Source organism: Phacochoerus africanus, chromosome 2, assembly GCF_016906955.1.
Source record: "Phacochoerus africanus isolate WHEZ1 chromosome 2, ROS_Pafr_v1, whole genome shotgun sequence".
Taxonomy (NCBI): domain Eukaryota; kingdom Metazoa; phylum Chordata; class Mammalia; order Artiodactyla; family Suidae; genus Phacochoerus; species Phacochoerus africanus.
Window position 1 is genome coordinate 145587745 of NC_062545.1, and position 19358 is coordinate 145607102.

The 19358-nt window shown below is 42.1% G+C and overlaps 1 protein-coding gene across 1 annotated transcript in view; it reads left to right on the plus strand.

The window, feature by feature from the left end:
* The first annotated feature begins 11550 nt into the window (after nucleotides 1–11550).
* Nucleotides 11551–19358, plus strand: part of OTUD7A (OTU deubiquitinase 7A) — a 126217-nt gene continuing 118409 nt past the window's right edge. Inside the window, exon 1 of the mRNA XM_047766867.1 lies at nucleotides 11551–11701. Within this exon, the coding sequence (XP_047622823.1) occupies nucleotides 11551–11701 (151 nt within the window). The remainder of the gene's footprint in view (nucleotides 11702–19358) is intronic.

The window sequence follows — 19358 nt, forward strand, 5'->3', positions numbered from 1 at the left end:
GTTTTGGTACCAGTACCACACTGTCTTAATGACTGTGGCCTTGTAATATTTCCTGAAATCTGGGAGAGCTATGCCTCCTGCTTGGTTTTTGTTCCTCAGTATTGCTTTGGCAATTCTGGGTCTTTTGTCACTCCATATAAATTTGTGCATTGCAGCACTATTCACAATAGCCAAGACATGTAATCAACCCACATGTCCATTGACAGATGATTGGATTAGGAAGATGTGATATATAGACACAGTGGAATACTACTCAGCCATAAAAAGAACAAAATAATGCCATTTGCAGCAATATGGATGGAACTAAAGACTCTCATACTGAGTGAAGTAAGTCAGAAAGAGAAATACAAATACCATATGATATCACTTATATCTGGAATCTAATATACGGCACAAAGGAACCTTTCCACAGAAAAGAAAATCATGGACTTGGAGAATATACTTGTGGTTGCCAAGGAGAAGGGGGAGGGAGTGGGATGGATTGGGAGTTTGGGATTAATAGATGCAGACTATTGCCTTTAGAATGTATTAGCAATGAGATCCTGCTGTGTAGCACTGGGAACTGTATCTAATCACTTATGATGGAGCATGATAATATGAGGAAAAAGAATGTATACATGTATGTGTAACTGAGTCACCCTGCTGTACAGTAGAAAAAAATAAAAGGTAAAACCCCCCCAAAAAAAAATCCATGCTGACATCTGCTCCTTATGACTAGCAGTAATCTTCACGAGACTAGCAGCAATCTGCTGCAAAATGCGTGCTTGGTTGCATGTACCTCCCCTTCACCAAAATCACATGTATACTGACTGACCTTTCCCTCTGCTTCTTTGGAGAAGTATTTCAGAGCTATCTGTAATACCATTTCCTGGGCTATAGTTCTCATTTTGCCCCAAACAAAACTTAACTCTCAACTTTTAGGTTGTGTTTATTTTTTAAGTTGACAACAGAAACACAGAGGAGATGACTTGAGTTTCATTTGAAGGCATCCTCCACCCTCACCCTTCTATCCATGCGTCTTACAGCGTCAGGCACCTGGGATCCCACAGAGAAGCCCCTTCCTTGAGCCTCAGGGGTTCATAGTCACAACTGTCAGGCCAGAAACTGGCCTTGGCAGGGCAAATGCCTAATCCCTGAGGGGCCCACGTGAGGCTGTCTGTCCCAGTGCCATCCTAGTCCTGTTTTCTTTGAACTATTTTAAATGTTAATGCCTTTAAATCCACCCATCCTTCCTGAGCAAAGGAAGCCATGGATAGAGCTGGATGAGTACCCATCTCAGCGCCTTTGGGGAGCCGCTCATCCCCAGCTTTCTCAGGGGAGGATGGAGCTGAGGGTCCCTGTGCAGGGCTGCTGGGACTGTGCTGGCTGGACCTGTGGCTTCAATTTCCAGCCTCTGAGGGTGGTGGGGGTGATGGGTGTGCCCATCTCCTTGGGCTCGGGTAAGGACCAAGTGGGACAATATGTGAGAAATCCCCAGGACCAGGCGCCCACTAAGAATGCAAGGGATCTTGGTGATAATTATAGTGATCACAGTGTGAGGGTCTAGAGGGGTCAGTGACTCCCAGAGGGTACTCAGTGACTCTCAGCCTCCCTCCGGCTGGTGCCCGCCAGCTGCAACTTGCTTTTTTTTTTTTTTTTGTCTTTTTCAGGGCTGCACCCACGGCATATGGAGGTTCCCAGGCAAGGCGTTGAATCAGAACTGTAGCTGCCAGCCTACACCACAGCCACAGCCACAGCCACACCAGATCTGAGCTGCATCTGTGACCTACACCACAGCTCACAGCAATGCACCGGATCCTTAACCCACTGAGCGAGGCCAGGGATTGAACCTGGGTCCTCATGGATACTAGTCAGATTCGTTTCTGCTGAGCAAGGTTGGGAACTCCACAAATCACTTTTTTACCCTGAACTGAGGGATGACATCATTCTGTGGTGGGTGGGCTGTGCTGGGGGCAGGGCTGGGAAGCCGTGGTTGGGTGTCTTCACTTTGCTTTTCAAGGCTTTCACATACCCAGAATTTAGAGCTCATTGAGCCCAGACCACGTGCTACTGGCCACGCCTTCCCTCCACCCCCAGCTTAGCCTCTTCTCTCACCTTTCAGCCCTTTTCCTGGCCTTTCCATCCCCACTGGAGGATGGTCCCCTGGGCCCAGGGGACCAGCTGGCCTTTTTTCTGATGCACACAGACAGGGCCCATGTGCCCCACACACTCTCTCTGCTAGTCCTGAAATCTCGTGCTCCTGGCTGCACATCTAACATTTTACATCACAAACTTAAATAGAGCCCAAGATGTCATTTCTAGCATATTATAAATAATGGTATTTAAAAATAGCACACTTAAATCACATTTTAAAAATATACTCAGCGGAAAGTAAATACCTTCATCCCTGCAGAATACATGGCAGGATTCTTCCTTCGCTTTGAACGTTTAAACTTTTAATTTGTGTTTTTTTTCCTCTGGCCACACCCACAAGGATCCAGCCCTCGCCACAATAGTGACAATACCAGATCTTTAACCCACTGAGCCACCATGGAACTCCAGAATTTGTATTTCTGTTTCATTTTATCATAAGTTTATGCTTGAAAGTCAGTTACTGATTATTCTGTGATATTCCTTTGCATATGTGTGTTTGTAATATATGTGTGTATATATTCACATACATATGTGATTAAACATTTCTTGTGGCTTGAGTTATTATTATTTATAGTTTGTTATCAAAATAAAATACTGTAATTAGAAGCATAGTGTATATATATAATATAGTACATACATTAGAAGCATAGTACATATATAATATTTCTGAATGAGATGGTTGTTGGAGGGACTTTCAGGGAGGCCTGGTATGTGGCCCCACGAGCTGTTCCTTTGTATAGCTCTGGACATCTCTCTAGGGCGGTGTAGGGCATGGCAAAGAGGAACCTGCAGGACAGGCATCTTCCCCACAATTTTAAGACAGATTCTATATAGCATTTGAGAATTTGAAAGTTCATTGTTAAAAAGCTTTCTATGGTCAGTGGAGTCAGATTAAGAGCCACTGCTCCAGGCTCTCCCCACCCACCCAGGCCTAGATCCGTCCCCCCATCACCACCATCTGTGCTCATGCACCCTTCTGTGCTCTCCTGTGTGACCCCCACTGTCCCCACCCCAACAGCTTCTCTAGAACTGTGGACTCTTCCAGAATGCAGTTGTGCCTTTAGTTTCCTTGTGACCTTCCAAGAACCTGTGTGGACCAAGAGTCTCCCACTTTGCCTTGATGCCTTCAGAGTATCACACTCTGAATCTTTCTTTGCTGGAGTCAACATGTTGACTTTCCCTCCATGTTTGCCACCCCTTCAGGGGTGCCATTTCTGTGTGTGGCTTTCTCTGTAGAGTTGTGGCAGATGGTGTCCCTCAGTGTGGGTTCAGTGGCATCACCAGTCAGGAAACCCTAATGACCAGGATTCCGCTTTGGGGCCTCCTCCTCAAAGCCCTGGTACCCGGCCATGGAAAAGAAGCACAGTCCATGGGGAAGCAGGATGAACATCAGTTCTCCATAGGCTGGCCTGGCTGGGGCCTGTTCTTGAATCTCCTGTGATGAGGGGGGCCTTCCATGCACGTGGACATTGTGCCACCACAAATGTGTTCATCTGGGTCAGCATTTGCAGTCATGCCAGGAAAGCAGTTCCTATTGGGAGTGTTGTCAGCACTTTGCTGAATTCCCTCTGTACATGGTGGCATTTCTAGAGCAGGCAGAAACCAATTCTCAGACAAAATTATTTGTTAGCATGTACCAAAGCTTTATTTAACTCATCGAGAAGGGAACCAGCAAGACAAATAGTGTGGTTCCAAGAGCATTTGAGTCACTGGGATTTATAAAGTCAGTTAACAAAGAAATTCAGAAATAAGATGCTTAAGTTATGCCAACTCTCTATAGAGCAAAACAAAAAACAAAAAAACAACCCTATCTGGGGCTAACTTTTTGACTGGGGTCAATAAAAATCATAATAAGTAATCAATTTCTGCAGGTTAACATCTAACTTTATAAGGCTGTAAATCCTCTGCGTAGCAGTTGTGAGTTGTTAGATAAATGATTGTGACACTTCCTAAGAGTTTCAAAATAGGATCCAGTGGTGTGGATATCAACAATTCAAGGAATTCTCATTTTCCCCTTTTTTTCAAATTTTGGATAAACTTTTCTATAACAAGTAGCTAGAGAAAGAAAGAAAATGTGAAGATGGCTGACAAATTACGGGAAATCAGGCAGCACTATCTTTTCGCCTCCACACTGAACTTGAACCCTCCTATGGCTGCTGCAAGGGTGTCTGTGGTCAGCAGCATATGATGTGGCTCCTGGTCATTGCTACCTCTCAATGTTCATATCCTTGAGTGTCCCTTGCCATGGTGTCAGGGTGGGCTGAGCAACGTGCTCCTGCTAAAGACAGTACAGCAGAAGTGACAGGCTACCACCTCCAAGATCAGGTTATAGAAGTGCTTGCTCTGATGAAGCAACTGTCGTTTTGTGATCTTACTGATATGATGCCCATATGGCAAGGAACCCTCCAGAAGCAATCCTGACAACAATTCCAGCAGTGAGCTTGGGAGGGGGTACATCCCCATTTGAGCCTTCAGATGAGACCATGGCCTCAGCCAACCAACCCTTTGATTGTAGACTATGAGCCAGATAATCCAGCTGAGCAATGCTCTGACACCTGTGGCCCACAGAAACTGGGAGATAATAAATATGTGATATTTTAAGTCGCTGAATTTGGGGATACTTTGTTTCCCAGCAATGGCTAATATAGCATCTGTTAAAGGTACAGTGTACCTGGAGATGTCCTTTCAATGGAGCTGTCATTCATCTCTTTCTCTGCTTTTATGCCTGCCTTCTCTGTCCTACTCTCCTACCTTTTCCCCTTAATCTTTAATACTCTTTAAAGTCAATAATTATTTTTCTTTTTTAATTGAAGCACAGTTGATTTATAATGTTGTATTAGTTTCAACATTTCAATATATATATAGAGAGAGAGATTATTTTTTCTTTTCCATTATGGCTTATTGCAAGATATTGAATAGAGTTCCCTGTACTATACAGTAGGATCTTGTTAGTTATTTCTTTTATATATAGTAGTGTGTATCTGCTAATCTCAGATTCCTAATTTATCCCTCCCCCCTTCCCCTTTGGTAACCATAAGATTGTTTTCCATGTCTGTAAGTCTGTTTCTGTTTTGTAAGTTCATTTGTGTCATTTAAAATTTTTTTTTCTTTCTTTTTTTTATTATTTTATTTATTTATTTTTATCATTTACTTATATAGATATTTTTCTACTGTACAGCATAGTGACCCAGTTACACATACATGTATACATTCTTTTTTCTCACAGTAAGTGTTCCCTCATTTGTATCATTTTTTTCAATTCTGCATATAAGTGATATCATATTTGTCTTTGTCTGACTTCACTCACTATGATGAGCTCCATGTTACTGCAAATGGCATAATTTCATTCTTTTTATGGCTCAGTGGTATTCCATTTTATATATGTAATACAGCTTTATCCATTCATCTGTCAGTGAACATTTAGGTTGTGTCCATGTCTTAGCTATTGTAAGTAGTGCTGCAGTGAACATTGGGGTGCATGTATCTTTCTGAATTAGAGTTTTTGTCTTTTCTGGGTGTATGCACAGGAGTGGGATTGCTGGATCATATGGCAGTTCTATATTCAGTTTTCTGAGGAACCTTCATATTGTTCTCCATAGTGGCTGCACCAACTTACATTCCCACAAACAGTGTCAGAGGGTTCCCTTTTCTCCACACCCTCCCCAGCATTTATTTCTTGTGGACTTTTTAATGACATCCATCCTGATCGGTGTTAGGTGATACCTCATTGTAGTTTTGATTTGTGTTTCTCTAGTACTTAGAGATGTTGAGCATCTTTTCATGTGCCTGTTGGTCATCTTCCTTTCTTGATTCCTGTTCCACTTGTGTCCTCTTCTCTGGCATCTTTGAAAACTTCTCTAACCATTGATGAGAGAGGCTTGAACTCAGAGGCAAGCTGCTTATTTGTGGGGACAGTGTGCAGTTCAGATAAAAATACTCAATCCTTGACCAACAGCCAAAAAAAAGGAAAAAAAGAAAAAAAAAGAACAAAGCAAAAATTAAAAACCTTTGTTGAAGTCAGTTGCCTCACACTTGTTCTAATTTCTCCAAAGCTTCAGGACTTCTCACTTGGTCTTTAGCCAATGCTTAGTGTTTGAGCGAAACTGGCTTATTTTTTCCTCAGGGGAGGTGGACATATATATTTTCTGCTTTAAAATGCAGTTTCTTTTTTCACTCAAACAGCTTATGCCATAAATTTTAACTTCCTGTTCATTTCAGTGTAGAAACAACCTTTTAAAATTTTTAAGTTCTTTTTTAATTTTCAAAACAAGAAATAGACCTACAGACATAGAAAACAAGCTTATGGTTACCAAAAGGTAAAGGGGTAATAGGAGGGATAAATTAGGAGTTTGTGATAAACACATACTGTATATAAAATAGATAACCAGCAAGAACCTGCTTATAGCACAGGGAGCTATGCTCACTATTTTGTAATAAACTATAAAGAAAAGGAGTCTGAAAAAGAATATATGTGTGTGTGTGTGTGTACACATATATATATGTACATGAATTACTATGCTGTATACCTGAAACTAACACAATACTGTGAATTGACTATATTTCATAAAAAATAAAAAAATAAAATCATACATTAAAAGAGCACAAAAATTATTTTAAAAATGCCTATTCAAAGATAATGAGCACATCCCCCAAAATAGTTTTAGGAAAATACCTAGCCAGGTGCATGATTTTTAGGACATGCTTAGTGACTTCTGATTCTCAGACAGTTGCCCCTGTGCTGGTGGTTTGTGACCAGAGCCTAGGGTGCAGCCCCCTGGAGGCACATAGGTGTTCCTCTGGAAGGGAGCTGGCATCTGGCCACTCCCTTATGGGCCCATCAGGACTCAACCCACCAGGGACAATGCTGCATGCACTCTTCCTGCTTCATGAGCCATAGAGAGCACCGCCCACGTGGAGTCTTCCCCATAGGGAGGCCAGGGGGCAGAAGGGTGGCAAGTTGGGAGTTCCCATTGGGGCTCAGTGGTTAACGAACCCGACTAGTATCCATGAGGACGCAGGTTTGATCCCTGGCCTTGCTCAGTGGGTTAAGGATCTGGTGTTGCCTTGAGCTGTGGTGTAGGTCGCAGACACAGTTCGGATCCCCTGTTGCTATGGCTGTGGTGTAGGCCAGCAGCTACAGCTCTGATTCGACACCTAGCCTGGGAACCTCCATATTCCAAGGGTGTGGCCCTGAAAAGACAAGAAAAAAAAAAAAAAAAAAGGAGGGTGGCAAGTTCTTGGCACATAGAAATGGGAGGGAGGAAGGAATCTTATTTTATTTCCCCTGTTTTTGCATAACAACCAGAAACCTCTGCTATTCTCTCTTTTTTGAGACCTTCAAACATGGAATATTGCAACAGCAAGGTCCTTAGCTCACCTCGCCAAAGCCCTGTATTTTGAGAGAAGGGGACAGAGGCTTAGCCATGGGCTTGAATGGTGAGGGCAGAAGCGGCGTCCTGATACCCTCCTTCACTGGCTTTTCCCCAGCATCCCGCTGTGCGTTTCCAGGCTTCCACATCCCACTGTCCACAGACTCAGAAACTGAGACACAGCCAGGAAAAAGGCGTGCCCATTATCCCACCTGTGTGTGAGCATTTATATGGGGCAGGGAGGGGGCACATGATGTGTCTGGTGCCTGAGGGAATGGGCACCTGCCTGTCTGGGTCTGTGCCTTTGTGGGATCAGTTAGCAAACTTGCTGGTATGTCTAGCGGTCTGGGCAAGGGGAGTAGGAACACACTATCCGCCTACCCACTCTGTCATCCAGGCTAGCTCTTCAGAAGAGAAGAGGGGGCAGCAGTTCAACCCCTCAGCAATTCTACTCCTCACCTGAGCAGGTGAGGATGGACCCTGTTATTACAGGTTGGATAATAGCTCGTATTTGCAGAGCACATGCTGTGGGCAGTGTGTTTCCTGTACCAGCTCCTTAAAACTTTAGATCAGGTAAGAAGTACTGTTGTGATTTTTAATTCCACCAGTGATGAAACTGTAATAGCATGCCCAAGGCCACACAAGCAGTGGTGGTGGGGCCACTTTGATGCCAAGAGACTGATTCCAGGGCCAGGCCCCATCCCCAGGCTGCACTGCCTCTCCTAAAGCAAAGTCACAGCAGAAACAGCTTGACACACCACTGTCCCCAGTGGGTGAAACCCGCAAAGCAGTTCTGTCCAAGGGCCAAGATGCAGAGCCACGACATGGCCACCATGGTCCTGACAGGGCTTGGACAAGGCCATGGGGTGCCTTGGCCATGAAAGGCAGGTCACAGGGCCCAGCAGTGCACTCTGGAGGGGCAGCGAGATGAGGACAGCCGAGGAGGCTGGGAGCCTGAGCCCCGGCTGGCCTGGCTCCTCCCATATCATCACAGTGTGAGAATATGAGGTCTTGGTGGTAGTGGTGGTAGTGGGTTTAAGAAATGTCTTTGGACTTCCTGCCATGGTGCAGTGGGTTACGAATCCAACTGAGGCTGCTTAGATCTCTGCAGAGATTCAGGTTCAATCCCTGACCTCGCACAGTGGGTTAAGGATCTGACATAGCTGCATTTATGGCATAGGTCCCAACTGCAGCTTAGATTTGATTCCTGGAATGGGAACTTCCATATGTCACTGGTGGAAAAGAAAGGAAGGAAGGAAAGAAGGAAGGGAGTTAGGAAGGAAGATGTCTTCAAGGGGGCATGCTCAGTAGCTTCTTGCCATGCAAATGTTGAAATGTGAATTTGGTGAAAATTTCATTCAAATCCCACCCTTCAATCTCTGTCTGTAGAGAGGATAAGACACAGAGGAGGAGGTGTGGGAGTGAATCTGTACACCACACTGCTGAAAGCTGGTCTCAGTCACAGCATGATGACCTGGTGTCAGTGAGGAAATGGTTTATGTTGAGTTATGTGCAATAGCCAAGAGGTGGAAACCACCCAAGTGTCCAACTGCGGATGAACGGCTAAACAGAGTGTGGTCCATCTGTAAAGTGGAATATTGTGCAGCCTTGCTGTGGACTGCATGCTATGCCCCCCGACCCCAATTCATATGTTGAAGCCCTAACTGCCAGTGTGATGGTAGTGGGAGGTGGGACCCAGGGGGGGACTGGGTTTAGATGAAGTCTCGAAGATGGACCTTCCCTGTCATGGGGTTAGTGCCTTTAGAAGAGACGCCAGAAAGCTTGCTTTCTCAGTTGTGTGAGGACACAGTGAGAAGTTGGCATCTACAAGCTAGGATGTGGGCTCTCACCAGACACTAGATCTGCTGGCATATTGATCCAGGACTTCCCAACCTTCAGAACTGTGAGAAATCAATGCCCATTGCTTAAGCCCTCCAGTGTGTGGCATTTTGTAATAGCTAAGACTAAGATGAGTTTTAAGAAGTAAAGAAATCCTGACACCTGTCACAACAGATATGCACCTTGAAGACAGTGTGCCAAGCAAAATAAACCAATCACTGAAGGACAGATATATGATTTACTGGTTCGAGGCTCCTGGGATTGTCAAATTCAGAAACAGAGCAGATGGTGGTTTCCAGGGGCTAGGGATAGGGGAAAATGGGAGTTACTATTTAATGGGGCAAAGTTTCCATTGGGGAAGATGAAAAAGATGGGGGGTGGTGATGGGTGCACCACAATGTGAATATACTTCATACCATGGAACTGTACACTTAAAATGGTCCAGCTGCTCGATTTCATGTTATGTATATGTTACAATAATAAAAACAAGCAACATTAGATGTATTGATGGGGGGTTGACTAGTAAGACTGCAAACAGTTTTGGAATGGTAAAGGGACACTCACTAAAATATAAACACTTGCTCCAGTGAGGAAAGCTGAGCCATCACCCTACTGGCAGAAGCCCACAGACGTGGAAGCTGATGGCGGCCAGTAGGCAGGTACCTGGAGGGCTCAGTAAGGTAGCAGGTTTGATGTCAGTTGAGCCCCAGCTGTAGTCTCCTGTGACAAGAAGCAAAGACTTTAGCCTCTGTGTGACCATGGGGAGAGTAATATGCTCTGATTTTCTGCTTTCTCCCCCAGGTGGAAGCGACCAAAGAGGACACTCTCCTGGCCGAGGTCCCGGTACATGGAGAGAAGGAAGACCACAGTCTCCTAATTGGTACCATATACATTAGGTCAAATAATTTTCTTATTTTTGAGCCACACCAACCCCAAATTACACCCCATTTGGAGCCAGGCACAAGCTGGTGTAGTAACAGTGACTGTTGCTGGGGCATAGACCTCACTGCCTCGTTCCTCCATCAGGTTCTGGCACCTTCCATGACCTTACTTCCTCAAGCCTCACAGATGCTCAGGTGGATTCAGAGAAGTTACACAGCACATCACAGCTCATCACAGGGGCAGAGCTGGGGCTGGAATTAGATAAACCCATCCAAGTGCTTATCTCAAACAAAAAAAAAAAGAAGAAGAAAGAAAGGAACAGGAGACACTCATCTATAGCATGGGGTTTAAACTCACCCGCCCCCCAGCATGTAAAATTAATTACATGCTCACTAATATAGAACTTTCCATCATCTGTCCTCAGCCAACTTTCTGTAGAGGTCCAAATCGTCAAAGGTGTTTGGTTTTGTGGGCCTTATGGTCTCAGTTTTAACGGCTCCGTTCAGCCACATGCAAAAGCCAAAAGCCACCAGAGATGCAACAACAGTGAATGGGTGTAGCTGATTTCAGTAAAGCTTTATTGGGTGGTGGGCCATATTGGTCCACAGGCCTTCATTTTCCAACCCCTCATTGATGGAGACAGACCAGTAGCCCAGCGCTGATTTGCTGGTGGAAGTCACACTCCCATGCTGTGTGCTCCTTGTTTTTCCCCAGCAACTGGCTGGCTGTCAGCTTGTGGTCAAGCTGCAGAAGGTCATTTTATCCCTCTAACTGGGATTATCCCACTGAGGAAATCAAATCTTTATGAATTTTGTTTGATTGTTGTTGTGAGAATGGCAGCTGTTGGAAAGATGGCAAGTGGTTGAACGTCTTCAGCAAGCATAGTGTTTCAGTTGTGGAGTCTTTTCTAAGAGCCAAGGGAAGGGTGAGGGGGATGGCTCGCTGATAAAGGCATAGGTGGGGTGAGGTGGCAACACAATGACACTGTCAAAAGCTTACACATTGGAAGAGAACTAGAAATCCAGTGACTCCAAATGAATCCCTCTAGGATGAATGAAGAATAGGTGTTTGATGTTTTGGAACAGTCTAGTCCATCTCCTTTTCAACTAATTGTTGCTGGGATTGACAGAATGCAAGATGGGAAGGGCTGAAAGTTGGAAAGCCCCCTTCTGTCCTGTGGGATGGCATTTGAGTCTGACTCCTGTTATTTGCTGTCTGGCATGAACAGTCAGGCAGTGCCCCAAACTGGCCCAAATGCATGTCCCAGCAAACGAAATGGGTTTCTTCTCTCCTTCACATTTCCCTCTCTGTTCTCTTCCACAGATGGATGCTTTCTAGCCTGCTTCCAACCCCCACCTCGGCTCAGTGTTGGGCGGCCCTTCTACATGATCCTATGACTCTTGATATGGACGCAGTCCTGTCAGACTTTGTTCGGTCCACAGGGGCAGAACCTGGTCTGGCCAGAGACCTGCTAGAAGGTAGGCTTCCTCCAGGCCCCCAACCACCCTCTTGGGCATAACTATCTTCCAGCCCAGAGGCAAAAGATAAGAGGGTTTCTCTTACCCGACCAGGGTGGTACTTGGACTCTTTAAAAAGTAAAAGGAAGTGTTGATGGTGAAATTATTTTTGTTACTCTTGACTTTCTTTGGGGAGTGGAATAGATCCCCCAACTCTCCACAGGGAAAGAGCAAAGGGCATTAGCTAGGCTTGGCTTTGTGTTAAAGCTGATAGATATTGCGTCAAAAAACTATCAGTAGTTATTTTTTTAAAGAAAATATATTTGGTAAAGAAGAAATTATTGAATGTTCAAGAAAACTCCTTTTTTTGGCTTAAACGATGAAAGTTTATTTTCTCATGGTTTTGGAGGCTAGAAGTCCAAGATCAAGATGTCAGCAGGTTTGATTTCTTCTTTTTTTTAATTAAAGTATAGTTGATTTAAGAAAAACCTTTTTATTGGAGACCTTAGCTTCTTATCTTTGTCTTAGCTGAGACAAAACTACTTTAGGCCAAAGTTTTGGGTGAAAAGAACACCTAATAGCCAACAAAATAGTGGAAAATAATTCACAAGCAAGAAGGCAAATTCATCCTCAGACTTTTTGAGTAGATCATTCAGTACATGAAAAATGTGCTTCTCCATGTTTAGAATGTTTTCAGATAGTTTTTCAGCTCTAATCATCATGAAATAAAAGTGAATGTTTTTGGTCTCTAAAATGGATTTACATTGTACATTTTTGAAATTTCTTTTTTTGTGCTAGGGTAAAGAGAAGAGGTGGGAAGAAGTAATTACGGCTTCTCAGAACAGTCATGTGTGAAAGGAGAGAATTTTTAAATGATTACTCTTTGCTTCACATATACAGACTCCTTGTGAAATTAGCAAATACTTGGTCAGGTAGTGTTAAGTCACAATGAAGGAATCTTCATTCTCTTAGGAAAAAATATGAATTACTGTACATATGCATGAATGGAGATAACTACTCAATCTCATTGAATATGAAGATCTACCAGTTGGAAGATGCTGGTAAAATGGCAGTGCCATAACACAGTTTTTAAATTTCCCTGGACTTCCCAGAATTTCAAGCAAACTCAGAGTTTAGACTTAAACTTGCTTAGAGAATATTTGTGATATACGTGAGTCAAAGTGCTATTCAGTGTCACCCGAATAGCTTCCACTGCTTTTCTTAATTTCAGTGATCAGTTGGAGTAAAAAAGTAGGTTTTCAGTGAAGTTGGCCGTGAGGGCTGCGGTCAGGTTCAGGCTTAGCATTTACTGGCTGTGAGATGTAGGGCAAATGCTTTTTTTTCTCTTAGCCTCTGTTTTTTTTTTTTTTTTTTTTCCTGTACTTTGAGCCTAACCCACCTCCCAGGGTGACTAGGAACATTAGAAGTTGTGGTGTAAGGTGCTCTGTGCAGTGATCAGCATGTAGCAGACACTCATAGTGGGAGAAGGCCTCTTCTGCTGTTTCCATCTTTGCAACTGGTACTAACATTAACCTTCATTTGGAAGCAAGAGTTGTCAGCTCTGGAGTTTCCATCGTGGCTCAGTGGAAATAATCTGACTAGTATCCATGAGGATGCAGGTTTGATCCCCAACCTTGCTCAGTGGGTTAAGGATTTGGCATTGCCATGAGCTGTACTATAGATCTCAGATGTCTCAGATGAGGCTCGGATCCCATGTTGCTGTGGCTGTGGTGTAGGCCGGCAGCTACAGCTCCAGTTCAACCCCTGGCCTGGGAACCTCCATATGCCAAGGGTGTAGCACTAAGAAGACAAAAAAAAAAGTTTTCAGCCGTTTTCTAATTTTATCCTTTAAGGTAAAGTAGAGGAAAATGGCTTTTGTATGTACAGTTAGAAGAACTGGAACATGTGTGTAGATTTGTGTTATCACTGATGCTCAGCGCACAGAACCATGGCATTGCCCCTCATACCCATCTGCTCTTTACTGCCCTGCTTTCTCCAACCCTGGCCACTTGCTTTATCTTTTATCTTCTTGGTTTTTGTGTCTTTTAAGAATGTTCTAGAGTTCCCTGGTGTCACAGCAGGTTAGGGATCTGGCATTGTTGTCACTGCTGTGGTTCAGGTCGCTGCTGTGGCATGGTTTCAATCCCTGGCTCCCAAAATTCTATATACCTCAGCTGTGGCCAAAGGAAAAAAAAAAAAGAATATCATGTTCATTGTGTCACACAGGACCTAATCTTTTTTAAACTGGCATATTTTCACTCCCCATCATCATTTCAAAATTCATCTGAGCTGTTGTGTGTGGGTCCATGGTTTGTCCCTTTGTGTTGCTGGGTGATGCTCAGAGATGGACCACAGATTGTTTAGCCAGTCCCCTGTGGGGGGCATTCGGTCGTTTCCAGTTTTTGCAGTTATGACTAGAGCTATGATACACTTAAGAACAAGAGTTTTTCAACGTTGTCTCTGTGAGGATGCAGGTGTGATCCCTGGCCTTAGTGAGTTAAGGATCTGGCATTGCCACAAGCTGTGGCATAGACTGCAGATGAGGCTCAGATCTGGTATTGCCATGGCTGTGGTGTTGCTGCAGCTGCAGCTCCAGTTCGACCCCTGGCCCAGCAACTTCTGTATGCAGCATGTGAAGCCATAAAAAGAAAAAAAACAACAGGGGGTTTTGAGAACAGTTTTAATTTTTGCAGGGTAAACACAAGAGTAAACACAAGTGCTTGTTAATATGTTAAGTGTATGTTTAACTTTTTAAGGAATTGTGAAACTGTTTTCCAGAGTAGCTGTACCATTTTGCATTTATACCAGAAATGCAGCTTCACCAGCACTTGGCTTTATTATTTTTAAAACATTCTAGTAGGTTTGGAATGGTATTTCCTTATCGTTTTAGTTTTCATTTCCCTAATGATGCTGAATTTTTTCAAGTTATTATTTTCCATCTGGGTATTTTCCCTGGTTCAATGTCTGTTCAAGCCTTTTGCCTGTTTCTCAGGAAAATGCAGTTGAGTTTTGAGAGCTTATCATATATTCTGAGTATAAATCCTTTGTCAGATATGTGATTTGCAAATATTTCCTCCCAGTCTGTGCTTGACTTCTCACTCTCTTAACAGTGCCCTTAGCAGAGCAGTTTTTAATTGTGAGGAAGTCCAGTTTATCATTTTTTCCTTTTATGGATGGTGCTTTGTGTGACATGTCTAAGAACCATCTCATGACAAGGTCATGAAGATTTTCTCCTATGCAAACTCTTAGAAGTTTTATACTTTTATGTTTTCATTTAGATCATTGACTCATTTTGAGTTGATTTTTGTGTAACATGAGATTTAAGACAATGTTCGTAAAAGTGCATATAGATGTTCAAACCATTTTTTGAAAAGATTATTCTTCCTCCATTGAATCACCTTTGTAAATTTGTCACAAACCATCTGAGCATATCTGTGGGAAACTATTTCTCAATGTTTGTTCTATTCCATTGATCAATATGTCTATTCCTTTGCCAATACTCCCCCAATTACTATAGCTTTATAGTGATTCTTAAAATCAGCATGATTCTTTCAGCTTTGCTACTCTTTTTCCAAAGTGTTTCATGCATACTATTTTTTTCACTTTCCATATAAACTTGAGGAATGGCTTACCAATATAAAATTTCCTGCTGGAATTTTGATTGAAATTATGTTAAATCTATGAATAAATGCTATGTTATATGATCCAATCCATGAAGTCAGTATAGTCATATTTGAAGTGAGTATAGTCATTTATTTGGGACTTTGAGTTTTTTCATTAATATTTTGTAGTTTTTAATATATCAGATCCTATGCACATTTTGTGAGATATATCTTTGGAGAGAGATGGGACTGCTTTAAATGGTACTTTTTTTTTTTTTTTGTCTTTTTGCCATTTCTTGGGCTGCTCCTGCGGCATATGGAGGTTCCCAGGCTAGGGGTCGAATCGGAGCTGTAGCCGCCAGCCTACGCCAGAGCTACAGCAACACGGGATCCGAGCCGCGTCTGCGACCTACACCACAGCTCGCAGCAATGCCAGATCCTTAACCCACTGAGCAAGGGCAGGGATCGAACCTGCAACCTCATGGTTCCTAGTCGGATTCTCCTTAAGCACTACGCCACGACGGGAACTCCCTAAATGGTACTTTTTTAAAGTTCACTTTCTAATTTGTCATTGCTAGCATATAAAAATAGAATTGATTTTTGCATGTTGACTTTATATCCTGCAATCTTGCTAAACTCAATTATTTTTTCAGGACTCTGTGTGTGTGTATTTGTGTGTATTCTGTGAAATTTTCTAGACTGTATATGTTGTTTTCATATATAGAAAGTTTTATTTCTTCCTTTCCAATGTGTACCTTTTATTTATTGGTTTTTGACTTATTCTGGCTAGGACTTCCAGTAAAAGATTGAATAAGAGTAGTGGAAGGGAACATCCTTACCTTGTTCTTTTTTTTTTTTTTTTTTTAAGGCTGCACCTGCAGCATATGGCAGTTCCCACACTAGGGGCCAGCTCAGAGCTGCAGCTGTGGGTCTATGCCACAGCCACAGGCAATGCCAGATCCGAGCTGCCTGTGTCACCCATGCTGCAGTTCATGGCAACACCAGACCCTTAACTCACTGAGTGAAGCCAGGGATTGAACCCACATCCTCATGGACACTATGTTGGGATATTAACCCACTGAGCCACAAATGGAACTCCCTTGTCTTGTTCTTGATCTTAGGGGAAAAACTTTTAGTCTTTCACCATTATGTAGAATGTTAGCTAGGGGTTTTGTTGATGCTCTTTGTCAGGTGAAGGAAATACTTTTATATTCCTAGTTTGCTGAGAGTTTTATCATGATTCTTTTTCTCAAATGCATCTTTTATCTACATCAATTGATAAGAACGAGTTGTTTCTCTTCTTTAAATTGCTAATATAACATATTGCATCAATTGCATTCTAATAGTAAACCAGCCTTTATTCCTTTCAAGATTTTTCTGCCCCCACGTTCTCCTCTCCTAATGGGACTTGGATTAGACCTTAGGTAAAGGTTAGACCTTTTGTTATTGTCTAACAAGTCCCTCCAGTTCTACTCATTTTCTCGTCCAATCTTTTCTCTGTCAATTATTCAGATTGTAGAACTCCTGTGGATCTACTTTTAAGTATACTGACTTCTCTATTACTTCCATTCTGTTACTGAGCCCATCCAATGAATTTTAACTTTAGTTATTGAATTTTTTCCCATTTCTGACATTTCTACTTGATTATTCCTATTTTTACTTTTATTTTTTTATCACTTGATTCTTCTTTATATCTTCTACTTCTTTTCTGATCTTTCCATATTTTTCAAGAGCATTCTTAAAAATTGTTGGAAATTTTTTAAATTTTTATTTATTTTTACTTTTTATTAAAGTATAGTTGATTTACAATATTGTGTCAATTTCTGCCATACAGCAAAGTGACTCAGTTGTGTATATATATATATTTTTTTTTCTTTTTCTCATATTATCTTCCATCATGTTGTATCATAAGAGATTGGATATAGCTCCCTGTGCTATACAGTAGGATCTCGATGCTTATCCTTTCTAAAAGTAAAAGTTTGCATCTAACCCAAAACTTATTTATAACAACTGCTTGAAAGTCTTGGTTAGATAATTCCAATATCTGTTGCATCCCAGAATTGCTGTTGAGGTTTCTCTGGCTTTTTATATGGTGAGTAAATTTGGATTGTATTGTAGATATTTTGAATATTATGTTTTGAGACTTTGGTTGTTTTTTCAATGTTATGGCAAGTATTATTATTATTCTTTTAGAAAGTAATTAACCCAGTTGGGTTCAGAACACAAATTCTGAGTTCCCTAAGACTTCTGTGGATTGTGATTTTTAAGATCAAGTCTTTGAGAAATGCTATTTGGCTCTGTTTCATGTGTGGACCACCTTGTGGCTAGTCTGAGATTTAAGCAGTAGCCTGTCCCATATTTTAATACCCAAGTCTCTAGAATCTATTTATTTATTTATTTATTTTTTCTAAGTTGTGTCTGATAAGCCCAAGCTCCCAATCCCTCCCACTCCCTCCCCCTCCCATCAGGCAGCCACAAGTCTCTTCTCCAAGTCCATGATTTTCTTTTCTGAGGAGATGTTCATTTGTGCTGGATATTATATTCCAGTTATAAGTGATATCATATGGTATTTGTCTTTGTCTTTCTGGCTCATTTCACTCAGTATGAGATTCTCTAGCTCCATCCATGTTGCTGCAAATGGCATCATGTCATTCTTTTTTATGGCTGAGTAGTATTCCATTGTGTATATACACCACCTCTTCCAAATCCAATCCTCTGTCGATGGACATTTGGGTTGTTTCCATGTCTTGGCTATTGTGAATAGTGCTGCAATGAACATGCGGGTGCACGTGTCTCTTTTAAGTAGAGTTTTGTCCGGATAGATGCCCAAGAGTGGGATTGCGGGGTCATTGGAAGTTCTATGTATAGATTTCTAAGGTATCTCCAAACTGTTCTCCATAGTGGCTGTACCAGTTTACATTCCCACCAACAGTGCAGGAGGGTTCCCTTTTCTCCACAGCCCCTCCAGCACTTGTTATTTGTGGATTTATTAATGATGGCCATTCTGAATGGTGTGAGGTGATATCTCATGGTAGTTTTGATTTGCATTTCTCTTATAATCAGCGATGTTGAGCATTTTTTCATGTGTTTGTTGGCCATCTGTATATCTTCTTTGGAGAAATGTCTATTCAGGTCTTTTGCCCATTTTTCCATTGATTGATTGGCTTTTTTGCTGATGGGTTGTATAAGTTGTTTATATATTCTAGAGATTAAGCCCTTGTCCGTTGCCTCATTTGAAACTATTTTCTCCCATTCTGTAAGTTGTCTTTTTATTTTCTTTTGGGTTTCCTTTGCTGTGCAAAAGCTTTTCAGTTTGATGAGGTCCCATGGGTTTATTTTTGCTCTGATTTCTATTGCTTTGGGAAACTGACCTGAGAAAATATTCATGATGTTGATGTCAGAGAGTGTTTTGCCTCTGTTTTCTTCTAGGAGTTTGATGGTGTCCTGTCATATATTTAAGTCTTTCATCCATTTTGAGTGTATTTTTGTGCATGGTGTGAGGGTGTGTTCTCATTTCATTGCTTTGCATGCAGCTGTCCAGGTTTCCCAGCAATGCTTGCTGAATAGACTTTCTTTTTCCCATTTGATGTTCTTGCCTCCCTTGTCAAAGATTAATTGACCATAGGTGTCAGGGTTTATTTCTGGGTTCTCTATTCTGTTCCATTGGTCTGTCTGTCTGTTTTGATACTAGTACCACACTGTTTTGATGACTGTGGCTTTGTAGTATTTCTTGAAGTCTGGGAGAGCTATGCCTCCTGCTTGGTTTTTGTTTCTCAGGATTGCTTTGGCGATTCTGGGTCTTTTGTGGTTCCATATAAATGTTTGGATTGTTTGTTCTAGTTCTGTGAAAAATGTCCTGGGTAATTTGATAGGGATTGCATTGAATCTGTCGATTGCTTTGGGTAGTATGGCCCTTTTTACAATATTGATTTTCCCAATCCAGGAACATGGAATATCTTTCCATTTCTTTCCATCTTCTTTGATTTCTTTGATTAAAGTTTTATAGTTCTCTGCATATAGGTCCTTTACCTCCTTGGTCAGGTGTATTCCGAGGTATTTGATTTTGTGAGGTGCAA